Source organism: Ruditapes philippinarum, unplaced genomic scaffold, assembly GCF_026571515.1.
Source record: "Ruditapes philippinarum isolate M1 unplaced genomic scaffold, ASM2657151v2 ctg3598_1_1_1_1, whole genome shotgun sequence".
In the NCBI taxonomy this organism is placed as follows: Eukaryota; Metazoa; Mollusca; class Bivalvia; order Venerida; family Veneridae; genus Ruditapes; species Ruditapes philippinarum.
In genome coordinates this window covers 189,723-217,139 of record NW_026862647.1, presented here as the reverse complement: position 1 = coordinate 217,139, position 27,417 = coordinate 189,723, and the positions used below count along the sequence as shown (strand labels likewise).

The 27,417-nt window shown below is 31.3% G+C and overlaps 1 protein-coding gene across 2 annotated transcripts in view; it reads right to left on the bottom strand.

Moving 5' to 3' along the window:
* Positions 1–27,410, bottom strand: part of LOC132719706 (inositol-tetrakisphosphate 1-kinase-like) — a 53,568-nt gene extending 26,158 nt beyond the window's left edge. For both annotated transcript variants that reach the window (XR_009624265.1, XM_060703546.1), the window contains exons 1-4: positions 27,195–27,410; positions 17,466–17,490; positions 5,442–5,567; positions 2,604–2,721 (exon numbers count right to left, since the gene is read on the bottom strand). Coding sequence is in view for 1 of the 2 variants with exons in the window: in XM_060703546.1 (XP_060559529.1) it covers positions 2,604–2,721; positions 5,442–5,567; positions 17,466–17,490; positions 27,195–27,271 (346 nt within the window). In the remaining variant the exon portion in view is untranslated. The remainder of the gene's footprint in view (positions 1–2,603; positions 2,722–5,441; positions 5,568–17,465; positions 17,491–27,194) is intronic.
* Positions 27,411–27,417: the final 7 nt, after the last annotated feature.

The window sequence follows — 27,417 nt, the reverse complement described above, 5'->3', positions numbered from 1 at the left end:
TTTATTTCCTTATTTTAGGTCACATAGGGGACAAGTATGCCAGATGCCCTTTTCTGTAATATTTACATTTATTTAACAAGATTGTACCAAAGTAATCCAGTAAGCAAGCTATATTGCTTCCTTAAAATGAAAGAACTCAACAACTCTGGCAGGAATCAAACCCAAAGACACCCTATAAAGTTTTTATTAAATTAAAGGACTGTAGAAACAAATTTTACTGGTAAATAATTTAATACAGATCCAGGGAAATGATAAAATTTCTTTAAGGATTAAAATTACATTTCCCACTTGATCTATTTAATTATCATTGACAAATAATCAAGGATCATTATTCAGATAAAATTGAATTTAACAGAATTTTTAATAATATCTTTCTATATTTTACAGAATGATAGTACATTATTTCTTAAATTCATCATATTGAGCAGGTATGACCTTTTCTTCCATGCAACAAGTTTTCATACCTTTCTTAGATACAAGTTAACATGTTAATTGGATTGTATTAAAATGTCATAGCACAGAACATGCTGGACAAAATTAATTAATACAATGTAATGTAACATCTTGCTTTGGTGATGAAGTTTGTTGGTCTGGTTTTTACACCAATTGTAACACATTTTGTCATATTTCATTGGTCAATCCACCTTACCAACTTTCTTAGATAAGTAACCAGTAAATATCATTTTCTATCTAAGAGACTTGACTATACTAATCACATGATTATTGAACCAGCGTCTAGAGACAAATGAACATTTGAAATTATGTCCTGGAACAATTATTGTCAATGTGAAATTTGCATTGCCTGAGAATCAAACCAACGATCCCTGGATTATAAAACTGATGCTCTCCCTATTGAGCTTAGCAGGCAAACTTTACCATGAAAAGGTCACTTTGTACATGAATAGAATAGAACATAGAGCATCATATATCAAATATATCATTATAGTTTAATACTGTATCATGCGTGTGTAAAATTAGATGCAGCAATCAGTACATAGTCTTACATTGCTTAGATCTGGCTAGGCTGTCTATCACTTTTACATATAGTAAAGTTTAAAATTAAAGTTACATTTTAATACCAAATGGAAAAACTGAAAAAAATGCCCAAAACTTAAAAAATTCTGGGTTTTTTTTATTTTCAAACCTAACACACTAAAATATTTTTTCAATGTAAAAATCAGCACAATTTATGTATATTTTTTGGTACATGCGCGTCATGTACAACTTAATGTAACTAAATTACTTCATCTTATAACTGCATCGTATATCACATCCGAAAATAGAGTTTAAGTTTCTCTTAAACAAACCTTTTAAAAGAACATAGCAACAATCAAGCACTCTACTTATATGCATTGTATAAAATAAATCAAACTTTTCCATTAAAACCAGAAGTACTACTGCAATAATAAGCCCTGTATAAACTAACTATATAAATCTTTGATAAAATTTGACATCTCTGATTTACAAAGTAATGAAATGGATAGCTGGGTGATATTCAAACCTTTTCAAATGAAATTTATATCTAAAAAAAAATCAGGCTAATATTTTTCTGTCAAAAATAAACATTCTTTATTGTATCAGATCCACACATATTTCATTCAGAAACAAAGACTTTTATTATTAGAGGATACAAGGGTTTTTTCCCCCCAGAATTTCTCAAAAATCAGCTGCATGCAGGAACACAAAAAAAGACAAGTTTGTGAGAAGAGGTAATGAGGATAGATTGCAGCTCACTTGCCAACATTTTGTGATATTATTAATTGTGTTTAATGTTCGGCCAACTTTATGTCATTGTTTATAAGGAATAATGTTTCTATATCAGTAAAAACTGTATTATATCTTAACAGCTTTGTATTTTATTGGCAATCCACACTATATATTCAAGAAATTAACACTTTCACAATACAATCAAGCTTAAAATACTGTAGAGAAATTGATTTAAGTATTTAACTAATTGCATTCGAAGTCTAGACTATTTTTAAGGTTCAGTGTTGGCAAAAAAGAAAAGACACAAGGAATTGCAAGAAATCTCAGTTGCTTCAGGCCACCTTATTATTTTTTCTTTCTTTTCCTTTTGAAAGGAGACTTTTTTGTGTGTCACCAAGCTTTGTGAAGTTTGTGTCTAGGTTTTTTCTGATGAAGAGACATCACAAGAATAAATCATTTTAAATGTTTGAAAAATCTGACACATGTTTAATATATATTTCACAAAATGTAGAGCTATACAAGTATTATTTCCATATTTCTATCATATTTTTGTAATCTAAACCTGACAAAAACACCCTGTCTAGGCCATAAATTTTCTTTTGACCATAAATTTTCTCTTTCATGAAACAAGCAGTCAATGAGATTAAATCCTTAACCTGCTGAATTTCCTGAATGAACTTGTCCAGCTTCTATTTTGGAACTGTCCATTATCATTTTTGGGTAAATCAAGATGAAAAATTTAAGTTGGTCAACTTTCAGTATAGAGCCGGGTGAGATTGCACGGATGTGAGACTGCACGGATCTGCAGGCTGACCTGGCGGTACACTTGTGGCAAAGGCTTATCATTTTCAGTTCCAGCAGTGGAAGGGTTAAACATTAGACATGGTATAACTTACCAGTATTTACAGTATTGCAATCTAGTACAAGATTATATTGTTCATGTCTGTCTAGAAGCTTACGGATACCATCCAGTGGGTCAACAACTATACACTCTGGATGACTATCTATATAATCCTGAAAATATAAGACAAGAATAAATACATTAACATTGGTAGCCAAGGATATGAATACCAGAATACAAAAAAAAAAAAAGAAAAAAAAAACAACCCTCAACCAACAGAAAATTTACTTTAAGAATGCATGTTCTACCACTGATATTGTAAAGTTATTGAGTTTTATTGATTGCACTATTGCCTTGACATTACTCAAAATAGCTTAATTTCAATTGACTTTCAAATCTTCACTACTATTTGACCCAGTATCTCTCTCAATACAAATTATCAAAACAACTCAAGGAACAATACAGATTTCTTGACATTTGATTATATGTCAACATTTTTCTTGTTTAATCTAATGATTTCTGTATTAAATTCAACAGATTAATAGTCTTATTAAAATAATGATTCAACAGTTTCTTAAAGCTGCACAGATTATCTTATAAATATCATTTTGGTATTAAAATTAGAAAAATGCAAGCTTGGATATATTTAAACTTCTTTAGAATGACAACAAAACCAAAACATCGCATTCCTTTTTTGACCGATATTAACTCTCTAGTAATGTTGTCATGATATTGACAGTAGGGATATATGATAATAGTAATAGTAGTATCAGTATCTTGACATGATGAAGTACTTATACTATCATTTTATCTGAGTCTAATCACTCCATGCTTGATATAATCATAGTAAAGTGTTAGATTTATCATTTCTAATCAGTTACATTTTAATCAGTTAAAGATTACATGATATAAAGATTCAAACTGTAATTGCTTTTCTTAACATTAAATAAATGGCAATTTTATAAACCTCCATTAATTTAGAATATTTTCAAACTTTTATTTCCATCATACATTGAACTATTAGATTTGGTAGATATACACTAAAACATGTTTCATTCCATATATCTAAACTCTAGCTCTTTCGGTTTATTACAAGCAGATTTTTTTATTTTACTACAGTACGCTGAGATAGATTTTGCCTTTTCTGCGATTCCACCGCAGACTATTTTTTTATGTCTAAGTAAACAACATAAGCATCATTTATAATAATGACAGTGAATAATAAATGGCGGATTATAAAAGTTAAAACTCCTATTATTTAGAATATTTTAAAATGCGAAATGTACTTATAAATTAGTCTAGTAACAGAACAATAAAGTAATTATTAATTTTACCAATACTCTTCACTATGTTCTACATTCAATATGGGAACAATAATTATATTGTTTAAAAGTGCAATACATTATATATTACTTATAAGATACATGTCTGCTAGACAAACCATTATATTGATTTATATATGAAATGTGAATGGTAAAAACTCTAATCACATGATCTGCCTAGTTGATACATATCCAGACTAGCCTGTTTGTGCAGTCCAGCCAGACTCTACACTATTGGCTTGCTTTATTTCAGCATTTTGATATCAAAGCTCCCCTTGTTAATAATGGACAGTTCCAAATTCAATGTAGGATAAGTCCATTACACAAATTATAGCATGGTAAGGCATGTAGAGGATTCCAGGCAATTCTGAAGAAAAAGTCCGAACAATGTTGCAATGAAAAGTTAGTTTATAGTAACTTGTAAAATTTGGAACTTGAAACTATTTCCACAAACGTGAAATGTCAAGAAGTCATCTATAAATTATGATACTATTATGTTCAATTATTGAACTCCTTATCAGATATAATACTTGTTTATTTAATTATTTACTTGTGTTTTCATTGTAAGAATCATGGCTGTTTGTGTTCTTCTAGTTTCAGTAACTGTAGCAGATACAGCTAAAGTGTAGATATATCTATACTTATAGTCATACTGTTTTCTGTTGCTATTTAAGATCAATGGCAAATACAGAGTTTCATAGATTTTCAGAAAATCTCCACTCCTTATAGATAATGCAGAAATTCTGTTTGCTTGAATGCAAGAAGATTAATGAAAAGAACTTCTTAACAGTTCTCAGAGTCTGGTCCTTCAATCAGGACAGAAAATAAGACCTGAGAAGGGGAAAAAATGTGTTTTGATAGATTTCCAACATCATTATCACTGTTTCTATGTGCTACTGTAAAGAAATAAACAAATTCAGAAGTCAGAAGGTTGATATATCAGAGTGTTTACTTCCAGTATCCATGAAACTATGTCAGTTATGTCAACAATTACATTTGTAATTTTGTATAACTAGTAGTACATTCCAGATAGTTCGGTGCAAACTGGTTTAAATTTCACATTGTCAAGATGGGGAGATATTTTCACACAAAATCTGCTATTTGTCTTTTTCTACATTACAGTACAAATGTATGTACATGTAGAATCACATCTTTATTTGCTGTATGTGCTAAGACAATACAAAGCAAAGGTCATAAATTAGTTTAATTGTCTGCTACCTAACAAATGAATCACAGCTTCCAGGCCTACTATTATGTACATTGCAATACAAAAGACAAAACTATTGGTTTGTCTAGGACACTGACTTCAGAGAAATTCTACTAACACCTAATATACTAAATATCTTAAATAGACTCATCCATTTTTCAATTTGGACAAAGCTATTCAACATCTTTAGGGGAAATTTCAAAATATGGACTGTCTGCTAGATAGCGTACAGTGCAGACCATGATTAGACTGGACTGATGTAATTGTTACGTCTGATCTTTTTCTGTACTGGTTGCATGGGTACTATCTTTTATTGCCAGCAGGCTAAGTGATAAATTAAATGCTGTATATGGTTACTATATACCTCTATATTTCTCATAATTCTTTGTTCTGTGATATATCCTTGCTGTGCTTTCACCAGTATATCTGTAAACTTATGAAGTATCATATCAAATGGTCCCTGTTCTTCCAATGGCTTTTCAATGTCAATCTGAAAATGTCAAGGTCAAAGGTTACTACATTCAACAGATAACAATTGATAAGATATTTGTTCAATTTAAAGTTCATAAATTCAAGCAAAATATATAATTGTGATAAAAACATGTAATCTGATCTTAACAATATTTTAACAGTAAAGAAAAACAATGAATTCATCAACTTATATTTAATATTATCTATTAAAAAGAATTAAGCATCATATTTATTTTGCTTCATAATATCTGAAGGCATTAAAATAGCAACATCATCCTGTAGTTAGTTTTTATTCATAAAGAATTCATTTATAAGTCAGTTTGTATTGATACTGTGAAGAACATAAATCTGTTACAAAGTACAAAATGTACAATGTAGCTGAATTCTTGAGAAATATAAATGGTGAATAAGCCTCTGAGCTTTAAGGAATAAGACAGATTTTAGCAAGACCTATAATATTCATCTGCCTATATTGATCATAAAATACTTTGACATTTACATATAGTTTGTAGCAAAAGTTTCATATCACTCAGCAGGACCTGTCATTTGTGAGACTGTTAACAAATAAGAATGACTTCCAGTAGACACTCATGATCTTCAGTGGCTAAAATAATATTGACTGAGTTCCAATTCGATACAGCAAATCTCAGACCTGATTGACTTTGGCTTGTTAATTTATATCGGTAAATTGGCTATGTAAATAGATATGTGGGAGTGGACTCTTAGTTCATTACACTAGAGCTGTAATAATGTCAGCAAAAGCCACAAGTATATGCTGACATATCACAAGTAAATAGCTATGTCTTCAATAACCAACTACACACAGTTGAACTAGTACACAGCTATATAACCACTAAACACGCAACCAGTACAAACCTGTATACCGCTTGCCATAAATATACAGCAACACTAAATGTATACAGCTACCCAATCAATATACAGCAACACTAAATGTATATAGCTACCCAATCAATATACAGCAACACTAAATGTATATAGCTACCCAATCAATATACAGCAACACTACTTGTATACAGCTACCCAATCAATATACAGCAACACTAACTGTATATAGCTACCCAATCAATATACAGCAACACTAAATGTATACAGATACCCAATCAATATACAGCAACACTAACTGTATAAAGCTACCCAATCAATATACAGCAACACTACTTGTATACAGCTACCCAATCAATATACAGCAACACTACTTGTATACAGCTACCCAATCAATATACAGCAACACTAACTGTATATAGCTACCCAATCAATATACAGCAACACTAAATGTATACAGAAACCCAATCAATATACAGCAACACTACCTGCATACAGCTACCCAATCAATATACAGCAACACTAAATGTATACAGCTACCCAATCAATATGCAGCAACACTAAATGTATACAGCTACCAAATCAATATACAGCAACACTAAATGTATACAGCCACCCAATCAATATACAGCAACACTAAATGTATACAGATACCCAATCAATATACAGCTACACTACCTGCATACAGCTACCCAATCAATATGCAGCAACACTAAATGCATACAGCTACCAAATCAATATACAGCAAACTAAATGTATACAGCTACCCAATCAATATACAGCAACACTAAATGTATACAGCTACCCAATCAACATACAGCAACACTAAATGTATACAGATACCCAATCAATATACAGCAACACTAAATGTATACAGCTACCCAATCAATATACAGCAACACTAAATGTATACAGCTACCCAATCAATATACAGCAACACTACCTGTATACAGCTACCCAATCAATATGCAGCAACACTAAATGTATACAGCTACCCAATCAATATGCAGCAACACTAAATGTATACAGCTACCAAATCAATATACAGCAGCACTAAATGTTTACAGCCACCCAATCAATATACAGCAACACTGAATGTATACAGATACCCAATCAATATACAGCAACACTACCTGCATACAGCTACCCTATCAATATACAGCAACACTCAATGTATACAGCTACCCAATCAATATACAGCAACACTACCTGCATAAAGCTACCCAATCAATATACAGCAACACTAAATGTATACAGCTACCCAATCAACATACAGCAACATAAATGTATACAGCTTGCCTTCAATATACATCAACACCTAATGTATACAGCTACCCAAACAATATACAGCAACACTAAATGTACACAGCTACCCAATCAATATATAGAAACACTAAATGTATACAGCTACCCAATCTATGTATACATGTGACATTTGAAGGGTTTCAACAATTAATGGTGTATTCTGACATTCAACAATTAATGGTGTATTCTGACATGCAACAATTAATGGTGTATTCTGACATTCAACATGTAATGGTTTATCATGACATTCAACATGTAATGGTGTATCATGACATTTTCTGAAAGGAATTAACCAATCAGACACTGGCATTTAAAGACAGGTCATCAAATCTCCTTTCATATTCTTTATAACCCAAAGTTGCCTGGGGAGTAGTTAAGAACATATTTGCATACAATAAAATGGGTATTACAATAGACATTCTGTTTATGACCTTAACAGTTGTTTCACAAATCAATCTCTAACAAACGTCTGGTATTCAGTATCAGAACAAAAACTAGCTTATTCTCAAAAACCAAAAGGAAACAGTAAATTATTTATGTACGGTTATCTAAAATAAAGTTAATTATTATGATACCTGATACATATTTTAACAGATTTTAAGCTTGCTTTTAACACAGTACTTGCAGGTATTTATGACAAATAATCCAATTCAAACACTTTTTTGTTTGGGTTGGGTTTTAAATTAAAAGAACTCAGAGAAGATCATGAGATTACTTTTGAACTTTCTTCAAAAATGACAAATTCTAAAGACTAGGTTGTGGGGGTGGGCATTGAAGATAGGGTGTGGGTGGAGGATTAGGTTACTTTTTTATATCTTTTTTCAATGTAATTTTATTGCTAAGACAATTCTATTGCAGTGTCTTAAGGGAAACAAAGTTTAAGATATACCCCAGTTTTTTATATACAGTTCATTTCTGTGTTTACATGTTGCTATAAAACATTATAAAAATTTGCTTGCTAAAAATTGAAATATTTCCCAACCTCACCCTTAGAAATACATGTAGTAAACCATATTCTGCTGGGTTGAGATTTCAGCAGTAATTCAAACAACACATCAAATATCATTTATTTCTTTATTGATCTAATGCATGAAAATAAAAAATAGGACTGTTTAACATGTCAAAGATATTTCAGAAAGATTAATATACAACCCACACAGTCAGAGGTAAATAAATCTCTGTTTATTTTAGAGATCACACAAAGCAGTTTAGTCTGACTTGGCAGATCTTCAAGAAAAAAAATCTAAAATTAAATCTATTTTTAAAATGGCCATAATAATTTCAGCCAAATTGTACAACAATCAAGACCACCTGTAATATTTATTCAATCCCTTGTCTTAAAAGAAACCCTCCCCTTATTTCAACAGGCGTTCCCGGCCATCATGTTTACTTAAATCTGAATTTCTCTTTGAATGCTGTCGTTAATAAATGAATACTGGTATATGCAGAAGAACATGCTGATTTCAGACCTTGAGCCTATACAGTCTGACTAGAATCAGTTGGCTGCTAAATATTTGTATTTTGTTAAGTAACACTCTCTTAAACCATTAATTGACTATTAGAAATCCAAAGCAGGATATTTCAATTTTATAGGTCTACGGTTAATTTTCAATTGTCATTATCAATTTTTGCTTTATTTTCATACAAGAAAACCATGTGCGAAGTTCTTTTCTCTGCAAGTATTAAGACAATTATTATCAATTTTTGCTTTATTTCAATAAAAGACAAGAAACATGGCAATGCCATGAAACCAGGTTTTCAATTATCACCATTGTAGATAAATATGTTGTATTTAAAATACAAATACAAGCAACAAACAATGTAACTATGTGCAATGTAAAACATGAATAATGTAGGAGGAATTGCCACAGAGGAAGTTTTCACTATAATTATATTCTGTATAAGGAAAAAAAACAAAGGGCCATAATTAAATAAAAAATTATTCAATCACAAAACCCCACGTATGAGCCAGGGCACTGGATAAAAAAGCTACTGTGAAAGTTTGAACAAAATCCGTTGAGAAATGTAGGAGTTCAGCACAAAAGAATTTTTTCACTATATATTCTGTATAAGGAAAAATAACAAAGGGCCATAATTAGGTCAAATATTATCCAATCACAAAATCCTGATAATGTGCGCCAGGGCACTTGATGACAAAGCCTCTGTGAAAGTTTGGTCAAAATCTGTTGAGAAATGTAGGAGAAGTTGAGCATGGTAAAAATTGTTCACTACATGTATATAATCTGTATAAGGAAAAAAACAAAGGGCCATAATTAGGTCAAATATTATCCAATCACAAAACCCCGATGATGTGCGCCAGGGCATTTGATAACAAAGCTTCTGTGAAAGTTTGGTCAAAATCTGTTGAGAAATGTAGGAGAAGTTGCGCATGGTAAAAATTGTTCACTATATAATCTGTATAAGGAAAAAAACAAAGGGCCATAATTAGGTCAAATATTATACAATCACAAAACCCTGACAATATGCCCTAAGGCACTTGATGACAAAGCCTCTGTGAAAGTTTGGTCAAATTCCGTTGAGAAATGTAGGAGGAGTTGCGCACAGAAAATCGTTCACTATATATCCTATATTGGGGAAAAAAAACAAAGGGCCATAATTAGGTCAAATATTATCCAATCACAAAACCCCGACAATATGCGCCAGGGCACTTGATTACAAAGCCTCTGTGAAAGTTTGGTCAAAATCCATTGAGAAATGTAGGAACAGTTGGGCACAGAAGAAGTTATTCACTATATATTCTATATAAGGAAAAAAAACAAAGGGCCATAATTAGGTCAAATATTATCCAATCACAAAACCCCGACAATATGCGCCAGGGCACTTGATGACAAAGCCTCTGTGAAAGTTTGGTCAAAATCCATTGAGAAATGTAGGAACAGTTGGGCACAGAAGAAGTTATTCACTATATATTCTATATAAGGAAAAAAATCAAAGGGCCATAATTAGGTCAAATATTATCCAATCACAAAACCCTGACAATATGCGCCAGGTCACTTGATGACAAAGCTTCTGTGAAAGTTTGGTCAAAATCCGTTGAAAAATGTAGGAGGAGTTGCGCACAGAAGAAATTGTTTACGCTCGCCCGTCCGCCCATCCGCCCGCCGACATACCTCAATCTAAAAACCAGTTTTTTCCTTCGGAAAACCTGGTCTTCGGAAAACCTGGTTAAAAAACTATTTGCAAAGCGCTTTTCCCTGCAAGTGTTCAGACTGGTTATCTGGCCTACTTTCACAACAAACAACAATCATTAGGACCAGGACTGGTTCAATCTCATTATACTCTATAGATAGTATTGAAACAGTTATAATGACATTTTTTCATGTTGCCAACTTTTATTTATTGATAATCAATCCCCAGTTTCATTCTACTGATGATCATGCTCTTAAAGACCCTGAATAACTGATACACATTGAAAGACCCATGGGACTATCTGCAATACAGAAAACCAAAGATCCAATTTATGAATATAAATGAACAATGTATGAGGACTGTAGACTGTATAAAATTTCTATTGTAGAGATATAAGGAGCATTTATATTATTAGGGTTCACTTACAGACATGTTAATACAGATTTGTCTATGTCTCATATGAATGTAATATAACTAAAGATATATATCTATTTTTGCCATTATATGATAACTATCATGCATAGCCAAGCCTATTGTTTCATAAATTTGGTAATGACAAGTCACATGATCTATATGACAATGCCATTCCAGAAAATTCTATGCATTCCCCTTGATAGTGGTATTACTTTAGTTTGATAATATCATATTGGCCAAGAATAAAGACCAACTGGATATGAAACCAAATGGTTAAGATAAGACCAAAATGGCTAGAGTAAGACCATAATGGCTAAAGTAAGACCATAATGGCTAAAATAAGACCAAACACTTTATGATCTGAACAAAATATGGCTAAGTATATGATAAAAATTGTCAGGATAAGTCCAAATGCTTTGATACAACTTAAACTATGGCTAAATGATATTGAAATTTGACATCATTGTCATATGACTATGATATTTTGTTGAATGATGATATGGTTGAAATAGCATATGTTACATAATCTTATTTTGGCAGTTTTTCCATGAATTACGAATAGATATGAACTACCATGAAAACTGGAGAAAAAATACACATTGTTTCTTATATAATTGTGAATTTCTGTTAGACCCAGTCTGAAAATGATTAAAGACCATTCATGTCTGTTAATTTCGTACTAATATATTTATATATGGAACACAATTGCTGTATAGAATATTTCAGACATTATCAGACAAACTTGAATATTTCATATTCTCCAGGTATAATATACAATATATTAAAGTATTATATACAATATTAAATTGTTCGTATTAATAACACATGTTTGTAATTTGATTTGGCATAACAGAGGTGACTGGAACACATGACTGAAGCTTTTTACGACTAGATAATAAATTGTAACAACCTACTATTGTATAGCATCTATTCCATTCACTTTTTTTCTATGTTAAAATGAAAACTGCATAAAGATTTCATACCTTTTTTTACATATGTTAAAAACGTCGCACCTCAAGATATGAAATCTTAAAAAGTTTTCTGTTTGAAAGTGATAATAATACTCGGTGAAATTCATAGATTCAACCTAGCTTTCAAGGCACTAAATACATTGTACATATAGTTAATATAATGTTAAAATATGTAAAATATGTAAAAAAATCCTGCATGGCAAAATTATGGTGACAAAAATAGTAAATTCCGTCTTCTTTAACATGGTACATTTATATTCAAAGTTTCACCTGGTCTATGAACATAAGATTTTATATCTACCACTTGTTTATATTAAACTATAAAATATATTTTCTATAAATTTGACTTTCTGGAGTTTTATTTTACACATCTGGAAGCATGTCACTTTAATGGTAGCTAACATTCTGCTTGTTAACATTTAACGATAAAGGGTAGACATATATGAAACATAGTGTCATTTACTTCCCTTTAGTAATCACCCTGAACAGTATTTACTTCCCTTTAGCAACAACCATAAACAACAATGACTTGAAAAAAATTAATGGGAAGCTATTAACCTTTACAATAGTATTATTTCTTATGTTTGAAAATCAAGACACATATACAATTAATGAAATAAGCAAAAAGAAGTCATTTATAAGGAGAGGTGGAGTTTTTTTTTAAATGTACTTGGGTTAATATATCTCAATATGTCAGAATGTCAACAAATACTATATTCATATCTTCCTTATTTTGGCAGATTAAAAACACTGAACTAAAGTGCACTCTGTAATTAACAATTAGCATTCATTCTAAATTAAATTTCTTTCCAAATAAAATCTTAATTTAGAAATGTAATCATCCAAATTTCATACTTTATATGTTTTTTATGACACAGTGGTATTTCAGCATACCATATAAATTAATTGTATTGGATAAAAATCATGCAATGTCTTATCACAAATATTAAATAACTTGTTCTTAAATACCAACAATACATAATATATTAAAAATTCAAGGCATTTTGATTTGAGGTGTATTAGATTGTAAAAAAAAAATATGACACCTTAACGTCTTTACAATTTAAAGCCAATATTTCCACTGCATTATAATTTCAACATGTAGTATTAAAATTATTTTTTATGTACATTTTTTTGAAAATCAATATCTAAACTTAGTTCAGACAGCTGCTTGTAATCATTTTATAATATTTTTAACCAACTAGTTAAAATAAAAACAAATTCTCAAGTAGCACAGGTCAACAGGCACTAGTGATACCATCCCTACTTCATCGATGTCATTCACTTTTAAATTACATTGCAGATATCTTGAGGCTCTCAATCAACCCTTTTGAATGTAAGTGGCAATAAATGTATACAAATTCAGACTCTATACTGTTGACTGTTTGAGGACTGCCAGGATGAGCCTGTTATACAAGTAAAGCAACATCAGTTAATATCATGGCTTCCAAAACAGTGTGGAGGGAGTGTGGCAATATAATGACCCCATCTGTATCCAGCCTGTTCCTGCACTGAAGGGTGAATCTTAGCCACGGTTTGAAAATCCAAAAGTCACAGAATTTTCTTAAAAGAATTCTCTTAAACTTTTACCCCATGAGCATATTGTAAAAATCTCCTGTTACAAGTTCAAACTGCTATAGAACTATGAAAAATGCTTCAATACTGATGAAACTTGGCACAAATTTTGACTGGACCATAGCCTCTGTAACAGCATGCTCAATCGTAAATTTTCTGTTACCATGGCAACGGGCGACGTCTTAAAATTGCCAAAAATCACTATTTTGCATTGTTTTTTTTTTCCCATCAGAACTGATTTCAAAGTGCTGTGACTACTCAATGAATTAAGATAAAGTAAAAGGCTTTTCATCATCGGATTCTAGTTACCCTAGGATCCACCTGAGGCCATTTTTAGCCTGTCACATGTCCAAAATTTTCTTGGTGATGAGGGGCACTACCGCCTACCTTCAAACCCCCCAAACACATCCCCCTTTTGGCAACCCCCTGATGTACCAGTTTGATGGGGAACCGTGCCGAAAAAGTAGTCACTTTTTTAGCAACATTTCTCAAATGAAAAACAGTGTTTGGTGCCTAAATAGGCATTTTTACACTGTTTGAGGCCTCAAAAAAAAAGGAAGGGAGGCACAAAGCCCTCAAAACACGCTTATATAAGGGAAAAGGTTAAGGGTTTATAATATAAATGAATGTAACAGTAACAACTGCAGGACTGGTGCAAAAAGAGTTATAGTAATATTTAAAAGGCAGATTCTTTTTCAGTTGTTTCGTTGAGTTTTAAAAGTCATAACCAACACTGTAAAGGTCAAATTGCGAATTTCCAGCTTTCCTGGTCAGGGAAGACCTAAGGTACTCCTCTATGCATTATTGTAGCCACATGTGCAAGTTGAGAACAAGTTGGATTCCTCACATGAAAGTGGCAGTATTTGAACCCACAGTGGTAATGGGCTAGTGTTTCTAAGTCAGACCATTTCCATTTGGACACCTAGGGCACAAGTTTTTTAATTTTTTAATAACTTTCAAACTCCAGTGAATTAATTCAAAATTTTGACAGCTAGCCACAAAGCAGATAAGGCAGCCCATAACACTGCAAGAAAACTAATGATGTGCTCATTATGTCTGATAGAAATTTCACGTGCACTTCAAAAACCTGCATCAGAATCTATTTCAGTATAATCAGCTTGTGTTATTTTACTTAAATTTTCAAAAATAAACTCTAATAGCTAAATACAAACATTGCATCTGCAAAACACAACTTCTTTAAAGCTATTCATAATTCAAGTGATAAATCTTAAATATTTTGTAATAAATTGTTTCTACTTTAAGAAGGTTACGGGACGGTGCGGCAGCCTAAATGACTATGTACTCATAAAAATAGTTAAAATGTCTTCAAAAAAATATATATAGTTAATAAAATAATTGAGATCCAGGGTCTGTTTGCTTTTATTTTATAATGAAACTCTCACGCCGCACGTAAACAAAATTATCCCACTTATACTACCTATGACCTTCTTTGTATCTGTCCTTTTTAAACTGTCTCAAAGCTGGTAGGAATAATTCAGGCCAGCTAAAGTATCCATCCTTTATGACAACACTGCACTAACATTCACATTTAGATACTGAAAAGGCTTAAAATCACAAGTAAGACTAACTCAAATGCACAAATTGAGCCCAAAGGTATTAATTTAGCAAAAATAAGAAAATTAAGCAACCATGTCTATAGACTTAGAGTCAGACAGAACAGGTTATGCAGGCCACCATGTTACTAACTGGTAAGTTTCTTTTGTATTATTATTATCAAAGCATATTTATAATAAAGCAACCTACAGATACATGTTGTTGTTGGGACTTTTTTTAAAGTTACACTGACACTGAAAAGGGCATACATGTATATTGATTAGCTACTTTCAATCTTTGATGGTGCAAAAGACCTAAGGGTCACGGGGGTGCCTCTCCAAGCATTATAGATACCTGAAGGAAACTACAGAACTGTAAGAAAGAATTTAAAGACTATGGGAGGACTTGAAGTCACAGCTGTGAAGGCAAGTACTTGAAAGGCATCCATTAACATGTTGACTCTACTTCAACATTATATACATGTTATAGCAACTACAATACAACCATTTGATATATTATAATCATTTGTTAATTTTCTATAAATACTTTAATAATTATATACTTTATCATAGAGAATTTCTGCATGAAAAGTCCACAAATCAATACACTGATAGTTTTCATGCTCATATTTATAAAAAACATTGGGATTTTTTTTTTGTAAGATACACACACACAAATTGTGCAAAATAGTAGAAAACTAATGAACATTGTTTCCATGATATTTTACTTCTGTACAGTGTAAAATTAAATTATAGAATACTTTGATATATCTGAAGTGAGACAGACAAGAACCACAATATTTACACCGCCATTCAGACAAAACAATATTACATCATGTTTTATTCTGAATATTGAATCAATGTGTCCACAATCTGGCACAGCAAATTTTCGGTGACTCATTTATTTGTTTATATGATCTGACCCATTCAACCAAATTAAGTGTCCTTTAAACAAGAGCTGTCAGAAGGACAGCGCGCTCGACTTTTTTAGTGCTTGCCTATAAAACAAAACTTTGACAGTTAAGGGCACACAAGACTTTAACTAGGAATTTCTAAGTACAAATCAAGAAACATTTTCACAGAGTTATCTTCTCTTGCTTACAGATAGGTCTCATGATGGCACATAAGAACTCCAACTTCCAAAGTAATATCTCAAATGGTTAAGTCAACAAGTGGACAAGAATGAAAATCTTAACTGAGTTTCTAAGTCAAAAAGGGCCATAATTCAAATAAAATCCTTAACAGAATTACCTTCTCCTGCCCATGTTTTGGGACCATGATGGTAAAACAAGTATTCCAACTTTCAAATTAATATCTCAAACAGTTCAGTCAAAAAGTGGACTGGTACTAAAAACTTAACCAAGATTCTAAGTCGATAAAAGGCCTTAATTTTTAAAACAAATCCTTGACAGAGTTACCTTCTCTTGCGTACAGATGGGGGTAATGATGTGAAATAGCATTAAAAGTTTCAAAGCAATATCTCAAAGGGTTAAGGCAATAAGTGGATTTTACCCATATTCAATGTATTTTCTAAGTCAAAAAGGGGCATAATTCTGTCAAAAACCTTGACAGAGTTATGTCTCTTGTCTGTTGATGAAGGTCGTGATGGTAAACAAGTATGGTCAGTTTCAAAGCAATACCTCCAATGGTTTTGAAATAAAGTGAGGTGGTACAAAAAACTTAACCAAGCTCAATACACTTTCTAAGTCAAAAAAGGGCCATAATTCTGTCAAAAACCTTGACAGAGTTATGTACTCTTGTCTGTAGATGGAGGTTATGATGGTGAACAAGTATGGTAAGTTTCAAAAGCCATACTTGTAATACTTCTGAAATAAAGTGGGGTGGTACGAAAAACTTAACCAAGGTGTGACGCCAACGCTAACGCCGACGCCGACGCCGACGCCGGGGCGAGTAGGATAGCTCCCCTTTTCATAGAAAAGTCGAGCTAAAAATGAAAACAAGCTGTATGTATAGCCTGTATCCACTCAAATGATAGTTGGTTTAGGTACATTATTTAAAGATGTTACTGAAGTATCTGTTTAAAGTTTATCTCAAGCAGAAGTTTGAAATAAATAAACAAATATTGTAGACAAACCGGAAACTTACCTTCAACAGTTCAACACCTGCATTCCTGAAAATATACAAAAATATCAACATTAAGTTTACATTTTACATAGACCTGAAAACGTTTTTAAAGGCATAAATACAAAGCAATACATAAGGGTTGTACATTCATTATGGCCAAACTTATGTCAGTCGAGCAATGGAAAAACCATGGCTCCATTGTTACATTATTCTAATGCCATTCAACACTAGAAAGCACAACAAAATAGTTTCTTTTATAATACGAGAAACAGAAATTACCAAATTAAATGTATAATTTAATGCAAGAATATTGCTAATGCACCCTTTTTTTGAGCATTTACATCTGCAGAAGCACATGGACTTACTAAATCCCTTATCCTGAAGACTCTGGCTCTGCTTCTGCAGCTGTAAAGATACGAAAAAAGGTGCATACTGGTGTATATACAAATGAGCACATACACGTACATGCAGCATTGGAATTTTAACACTAGCAAACTAGCAAAATGTGAGATACAAATGAAAAATGTGAATCACCTTTATTGAAACTAGCAAAATATTGCAAACACTATAATACACATAATAAATTCTAGCCATGACAAGGTTACAACATATGCCTTTGAAATTTTCAATATCAAAGCACTTTAATATACCATATATAACCATTTAAAAACTGAAATGAGAAATAATTATTATTTATGAGCAATCATAAAATATTATGAATTCTTATACACATCCGAAGAATATCCGCTAACTCAAGTGTTCAATTACCTTGACAGCATTATTAATGGTAGTTATTTTTTATAACATTAAAACATAAACAGCTGTAGAATTTGATCTACCTGATTGTGTGACACTATTTATACATGTAAGTTGAGGAAAATCATTTACAATGCATGTTCTTTTCGTATGAAAAAACAAAATACATGTATATTGGTCGGGGTGATAAAACACTGTTTATAATGAGAGGGTGTCAGATTTTGTTATCTGTACTGATACATGTATACACTACAAAACTGTTTGAGACTAGCCCAACTTTTGGAATGGCCTTTTTAAAGTTTAAAAGATTTCATAATATGAAAATACAGAAAAATGAGCTACCAAGGCAACAGTTTAGAGCCTGGTCAGACTGCATGGATGCGCAGGCTGGCCTGCACGTGTTATACTGCAGGTTTTGGTTTAAACTGTATCAAAAATGATTTATTACACAATACTGTTACTTGATCCAATGCACAAACCTTATTTATTGTTTCTTTCAATGCAAGAAATACATATACAGTAATACAAGCAAACAGATGTGTGTAAAACAACAACATTTTAATCGAACAGTGGTGGTATAAAGTGTCTATACAATCTATTCATTTATAGCCTATATAGACATAATAGCCTAAAACTGAAATTTTGATTCCACAGTGAAACCTATAAATACCGGTAATAGAAAAGAGAACATATCTTTTGAGGACAGTAAGAATTATATTTTCTGTTGTCTTAATTTTATCAAAACATAGAGCCCATACAAATCAAGGGTTATTTGCAACACTGCTGTAAGTCCGTCTTTATTTTATATAAGTTACTACAGTTTTGCAGTCAACCCTCGAAATATCCATCAATATATTGAATTATGCAATTATATTTATTCTTCAATATCAATATACTAGTCAGTTTAAAAAGAACAAAACAGCTTCTGGAATTCTTTACAGACAATTAAGTTTATAAACTACATGTACATTGGAAGTCTAGGTCAGAAGTAAGAGTTCACAGGAAAAAGATAATTAACAGTGTGTATGTGTAATATAAATAAAGTATATAATTTATGAATCATGTCCTTGTATACATTTGTACTTTTAAATGATCCTGATACTTCAGTTAATTAACCTCCATCTTGCTCAAGTTTTGTAATGGACTTCTCTGATTTATTTAAAATCTGGAATTGCCTTATAGTATTTTAAAGGATTTTAGTTTTAAATACTAAAATCAAATGTCTGCAATGCAAACATAGTTTAATAGAAAGAGCGCTGGATTTGTAAATCATGGGTTGCTGGTTGGATCCTTGGGCAAAGTGAAATTTATTCTTATAGTCATTTGTCTCTGGCTGCCAATTCAGAAATCATATGGGATAAATAGTCATTTGTAGAGAAACCGATAATTTTAAAGATGGCCTGACTCTCAGAACAGGTCTATTCTAGAAACAGTTAACATTTCAAAATGAGCAGCTTGAACAAATGGTAGAGGTAATGGGATGATCTTCAATATAGAAAAAGTCAATGAAATATTTCATACAATAGATTGTGCAAAAAGTGTCTGAAATACACACATGTAAATTTTACAATCACATGGTTATTGTTACTGCATTGCTTGAAATTCACTGGCATGAAATGTTAAAAGGTTATAAAAAAATATATATATTTAAGACACTTTGTCCAAAGTAGTATAGGTTAAGTAAACTAGGACAAACTTTAAATAGGTCAAGGCTTAGGCTCGAAATATTATGGACTGTTTACTACAAAAACCATTAACAACGGTGCACTAACTAAAAATTGGTTCAATGTGGACGCTATTTATCAAATTTAGCAATATCATTAAGCAATAGTAAATGCATAATATTTCAATCTGGCCCATCTCCAACTGTCTTTGTTTACACTGAAAATATTCGCATATGTGACGTAAATCAAACCGAACAAACAGAACGATAATAAGGTAAAAACCTTTTACGTGGCCTTGTAATTTATCAATATACTATTAGGCAGGACAATACCTTACTTTTCAATGGTAGTTATAAACTTGCTTTTGAGATTAATGCATGCGATTCGATCATTTTTGCATTATTTTGAAACATTATAAACCGTCTATGATCGAGTTATTGAAAAATAGGCGATAATAATCCTTACGACTTTGCCATAAATAAACTTAAGAAACAACTGTTCATTTAGCCCAGACAAAATCCATACTAGATAATCTTATACTTTTTATAGCCTGTAAATTTGCATAAGCAAGGCAGATCAAAGGACTGTAAAGAATGAAGACAAATACCTTTCTTAAACACAACATTTGGTCACATGTTGTATTAAAATGTTTTTCTCTGGAGACAAGGTGTACCACTATCAGATACACCCCCCCCCCTTATACAACAGTATGAAAAACTTCAGACAAAGCAAAAACAATGGTTACTTAAAGTACTAAAAGCAAAATCCATTATAACAAATCTCACCAGTTACATATATATGATTATAATCATTATATCCCTGTACATTTGAAGATACTTAGGGTGTCAACATTGTCAAGACATACAATTTTTATACAAAAATCTGAACTATTTTTGTACATGTTTATATGTTTTTTTTTAATACAGGATTTTGACTGTTATCAATCAAATGAAAGGTTTCAATGGCACAAACTGTATCCATATCATTCTTGATACAAGCTATATCCATAATACACATCAAGAACAAAATTTATGTTTTCATCCACAGCCTTGTAATAGTATACTGCATATTGACAGAATCAGTACTTTGATAAATAATTATGTCCTTTTGAACTCACTGAATGCAGCATAATTCTTTTATTTTGACAATGAACTCAACACAAACTTACAACAGACAGATTTCAGGACAAGCTAACCATTTAATCAAATTTAACAGGGTATATGAAGTAAACAAAATGCTTGGCAGCTATAGGGACAAAACGAGCCATAATCACCATAAAGAATATAGAATGAAGTTTGTTTTGTTTGTTTTGTTTGTTTTTTGGTTTTACGTCACATCGACACAGTATAGGTCATATCATGAAGTTCCAGCTTTACTGGTGGAGGAAGACTTCAGGTGCCCTTCCGTGCATTATTTCATGCACAAATGGGCACCTGAGTAGAACCACCGACGTTCCGTTAGCTAGCTGGATAGCTTCCTCACATGAAAGAATCCAAAGTCCCTGTCGGGATTCGAACCAACAGCGGTGAGGGGCAAGTGGTTTGAAGTCAATGACCTAAACCACTCGGCCACGGACGCCCCTAGAATGAAGTCATTAGTTAGCAAGGACCACCAGCAAAGATACATCTGTAACTATCATTACTAAAGCTTGGTGCCATGACTTCATTTCAACCCAGCTCAACTACACTTACTGGTAGTTTGTTTGATACTGTGGAAGGTAGTATGTGACAGTGTGGTTTATATGATAAAATTATAGTGTTTCAATATGTATGTCATGGGACTTGTCATTGTTAAAATATGTAAATTAATGTTCAATTAAGTTTTATAGTAGCTGCCTGTTAGCTTTGGTAAGTATTTGGTATTAACATAAGATTCTCGACTGAGGCACATTTTTCTTCTTTGACAATAAAACAATATGTATTATAAAGCCATTCATGTGGAGAAGTAGGTAGTCACTTGCTAAACAGCACAGGTAGTTACCTGGGGATATCTGTTAGAGCAATATATGTTTATTTTTAATGTTATCACTAGTCTTGAAAACCCATAAATATGGGTGGTACACTCAATAATACTGTTTATTTAGTAAGGTTACAGCATACACCATTCAACAAGAAACAACTGGTTCTTTACTGTAGGTCAGAGTTACCATGGAGTTTCATCATAAAGACTTGCTAGTTCTTTTTAATAGTTGAGGACTTACTGGAATCAAACTCAAAACCCGCCTATATGTAGCACGACAGTGTAACCTCTTAAGAAACTACACAGTCACATTCTACTCACAAACATTATCAATATTATTCATGTATCTGAAACAATGTAACAACTAGACTTGCGCTAAACCTTACAATTAAGCATAGGTAAGTGTTTATAAGTATAAGCATTCATACATTATTTGGTCAAGAATGGGGCACACAATTTAGTATTTGACATTATTATCTAATATTTATAACACTTACTATTTACTAGACTGATTAAATTTAGTTGGTTTACATGTAAATGTGTTATGATTCATTTGAAATACTTCAATGCTCGATTCTATTGGACAAAAAATAATTTCATACACTAAATAAGCCTTTAAAAAATATATTTCCTACAAATTATTACAACAGCCTGCAAATACCATGGAAGTTTCAAGCTACTGTTTTTTCGATTTCTTTAGTCTTTTGGATTTTAAGGGAACTCAAGTTGTAACTTTCTAAATAGAAAAGCAATGAAGACATGTACAGTACCTATATTAACTTCAGGAAATGAGTCATCTTAAAATCTGTACATCTGTGAAGTACTATTATTACAAGAAATTGAAGATTACATAAAAAAAGCTTATCCTTAAACCTAACAAGAAACAGAATTCCCCCAAGAGAGAGATATTGGGCTAGAAATTCCTCCATACCATCATAGTAGGGTTATCTCAAATCACCAGCATTGATTTGCTGTACAGGAACATGGTGAACACTAAGAAAAAATCTTTACAAGCCAATATTGATACTTCAGTTTGTAGGTCATGTGATTTGTTTCTGTACATTTTTTGTAAATATTCAACTTGCTGAGAATTTCTTTTTCTTTGAAAGCTAGCTTTCTAGTGCTTTGAATTTTGGAATGTTTAACATTACCAACCAACTTTGGAGGTTTCAGTATTAAAGTTGACTATTTAGATAAGCTTCAAATAGTATTACCCATCAAAAAGTACGATTCTTCACCCGTTTAATATGCACAAAATGTATATTCAGTGAAAGTTTCTCCTGAGCTGTGTAAATTAATTCATAATTGATAAATATCAAGCCTAACTTAATTCTAAACAAAATGAAACATCGTTCAGCACTAATCAGAAAAATCTAAGTCCCCTCCTTCAGTACATGTAACCTCTTGTAGTAAATTACAAAATTTTTGCAGAAGAACTAGTCAACAAAAAAAGGTTTACCATAAAAACAACCCATTATAAGACAGCTTTTGATAAATTGACAAGACATAAATCTCATGTAAGCACTCATTTTTGTTTGTTATTCTACTACATGTAGGTTTATAGGTTTTTAACATAAACATTTAAATTAATAAGACAGAACCTTTAAATGTTTAGATGTGTATGAACTGTTCAAATCAACATTTCACTTTTTTGCCTACATAAGAAAAAAAAAACATGGCTTATTATGCAATAAGGTAACGACTTTAATAAATATGTTTTAAACATCGAATGGATACAATCTTTTAAATGTGAAATCCAATGAATTTTGTCTATATAAGTACATGTAGTGCAGTTAACATAATTAAAAAGATACATAAAACCGCAGCATCTGTAGATACAGAAAAAAAACTTTACAATCAGATAAAATTGTTGTGCATGTCTCATGCACATTAAAGGATGAGACACTGAGGTCCATTAATAAACATAACATTATAAATTCTTACGTAGATTAACTGGGGGCATTTTAAACAGAACAATACGATACGCAAAGATTATCAGGAAATCAGAAATAAATTGAAAATCATACTTTTGTGCTACTCTTTGCCCAATTTGAGTATTATTTATTCATGATTAGAATTAGTATTTGGAGTAGTGAACAATCTGAAATTTTCAACCCCAACCCAAAAAGTTTTATCTAGACCACATCAAAATTAAATTGACAAACATTGAAAAAAACAATCCGCATTTAAAAAACCCCTGTGGGGTCCCTTAAAAAAACATAACTTAGTTTTTCCCCTGTTTATAGGAAAAATTTTTAAAATTAGAATATTTAGGATAAAGACATATGTACTAGGAAGGCATTGTTTATAGCTAGATTATTGTAGACCTGAAATCATCTCTTTGGGGTTTACACCCCTTTGTAACATTGTATTAAGCATGTGATTTACAGGTGGGTACATGTGTAGTTACTGTGAGTTTAAACCTTTTTATCTTCTAACAAATAACTGCAAACTTCCACACATAAATTACTTGAATCAGCAGTGAATTATGAAGAGTGTTAGACAAACTGTCTCCAACAAAACTGTCTATGGCAAAGTAAGCCAGCAAGACCCCGTACATCTAGACTTAACACTCTGGTTGCTAAACAAACAGTTAGGGTATTATGGATATTTGATTAACATTGCGGAATCAGTTATGGCCATTAACAACACATTTGTGAAACTTGTAAAATTTCTATTCACTCAAGTATAACATAAAAAGGATTAAATCTTTCTGTAAATTTACTATACCAGCTTTTTAATATCTATAAAAATTTATGAGGAAATTAATCTACCAGTAATAATATTGATAACAGATTGTTTTTCTACTTTGAAGTTTAGTAAACAGACCCCTTTACAGTCATTAGAAAATTGATATTTACCAAATAATATAAAAATTTGTGTTTGGGAGTTTTTAAAAACTTTTTGAAAAAAAATTTTAAAAAATTAAAAAACCCGAAGAAGTTAACAAGATATAACTAAAAAAGGCATTATAAAGTAAAAAACCCGTAAATAAACTGACCCCCCCAACCAATTTTTTAAACCCCCCCCAACTTAATTTTTTTAATTTTTTTTCCTTGATGATCCTCCAAAAAAATTCAAATATTAGTTAAATTTCAAAACTATATGCTTTACAAAATTTTTCCATAAATTTAACATTTTACTCAAGTATAGAGAAAAACTTACAAGAGGGAAAAAGTGGTTTATTTCAAGTTTTTTACACTACCGAATTTTTAATATAAAATTTATCTTATTATAAGACAAGTTTTTTTTTCAGGGGTTTTTAAGGGTTCCACTTTTATCAGAATGGGGGGTTTGGGGATTTTTTAACGGGGGCTTTGAAACTCTTTAAATGTCCCTAATCTAAAATTTTTTAAAAAAAATTTCTTTTTTAACAGCAGTAAAAAAAAAAAACCAATTTTGCAAAAACACATCTATTTATGTCGATGAAAAAAAACCTGTTAAAAAAAAATTTAAACCCTACTTTTTTCCCAATCAAAGGAAAATTTTATAATGGTAATTCTACAATATCTTCTTTTTTTATTTCTATTACTAATCAAATTGTAAGGTAGTGGCATTAAAGCAGATACTAGCCATAATGTTAATACACAATTATCCCTATATCTGAAAATTTATATTCTATTCAATTATTTATATCCACATAACTGTGTTTCAAAATTTTTGAAAACTTAAAAACTCAAATAAGAACAAGTTTATGATTCAGACATACAATTAAATCAATGACGCACAAGTCACACAATGCTATACATTTATAAATATGGTTACTAAAATATGTTACGGTAACACTTGAAACAAACTCTTGCTCACTTTTAAGCAATGCTACTTAAGCACTCATCAATTTACATGCATATATTATGTGCATTTATACTCTTTTTTAATTTACATTTTAATGATTTAACTTCTAAGAAAGTGAGCACTGAAACTGAAAATTTATTCCAGGCATGGGCAAATAATATCTTTTGTCCATCTTTTTTTCTGTATAACCCAAAATCACCAAACCAAAACATTTTTGTTTTGTCAAATTTATTAAAAAATTACTAAAAAATGAACATCAATGTCAAATGATGTGTTTCTACAACTAAACCCTTCTGTCCAAAAAAAAAAAATAAGATAAAAAAACAAGCATGTCTGCTGTCAAGGAAACAGTATGAATTGACCATTTAATTTTAGAAAAAAAAATGAGAAAAAAAGAAAACCTTTATCAATGATGTGCCTAGATTTCTATAATTTATTCATTCAAGCAATTGGTACATGTATGTGCAGCTGCTACTTTTACATCAAGAAAAGTTATTGCTGTCTTTGTAATTTTACACATGAGATAAGCTGTTGAATCACAACCTTTATTTTTATGAAATGTCTGCATAATAATTACAGTATTAGGAGAATAAGGCTTAAATGATAGTTATTAATATTGTTGGAATTTATGTTAATACTGAAAATTTTAGTAATTAAGCCCTTGGCCATTTCTTACAATAGTTAATCTATTATTATCAAGAGATATATTGATGGTCAAAGACTTGAGCTAATTATTTCCATAAGAAAATGTATGATCTTTAATACAGAGAAAATTTCCACAGACAAAATTAAAAACAAAAATTGTATGAAATCTTTTGGTGCTAATATTTATTTAGATAGGTTTGGAAATAAGAATTCTTACTTGTAAATATTGGCTATACATGTAATATATATAGCTGTATAGGTTATCAACTCAATACAGTTAATTGATCTTAATATAATTCACATAATAATTATTGATTTTTTATTTTTTTTAATCAAATTAAATATGTTTGATTGCCTAAATCCAAATATTAGAACTTAAAGTTAATTTCTTTTTCTTTGAACAGTCAAATATGCACAAAATGTACTTCAGGGCCTCATCCAGGAAACTGATGTCTCAGTCCTCAAAATTGTGAGCTTCACTCAATTTTGTGTAGATATAACTTCTTCCCTTATTTCAATATCTATATCTTGTAGTTGTAAATTAAAAAGACATCTCATTGTTAATTTATCTCTATAAAATGATACATTGGGAGATGCAAATAACTTTACTAACTGAAAGGAAAATGATAGATTGGGAGATGCAAATAACTTAACTTAAAAACTAACTCAGTAACTGAAAGGAAAATAGATTTTTTTTTTATTTAATACCAATTTAATTAAATACTTAGTAACTAGGATACATTAATAAATTATAGCACCAACACATTATGATATTGCCTAAGACACAAATTCACATTTAATGAAATTCAGATAGTAGTAATTACGTAGAATAATAACTGAAATTGTATGTGTTCAGACACTCACAGCCTTTCAAATATTAACGTACACAACAACCACAATAAATAAACGACTCCACTAAACTGGTTTATACCTGAACATATCCACATGCTCTTCAAAGTTGAGCTTTTTGCTCTTCTTCTCACTCATCCAATATCCAACACGCTTCATTCTGAATGCATAAACACAATGAACTTCCAAATTAATAATATTCACATGTTTTTGCAAGTAAAAACATCTCTGAAACTGCACTAACTTCCTACTTAGTAATCTTGTTCCGGTTGAACGAGCACATGCAAATGTATCCGAATGCGTAG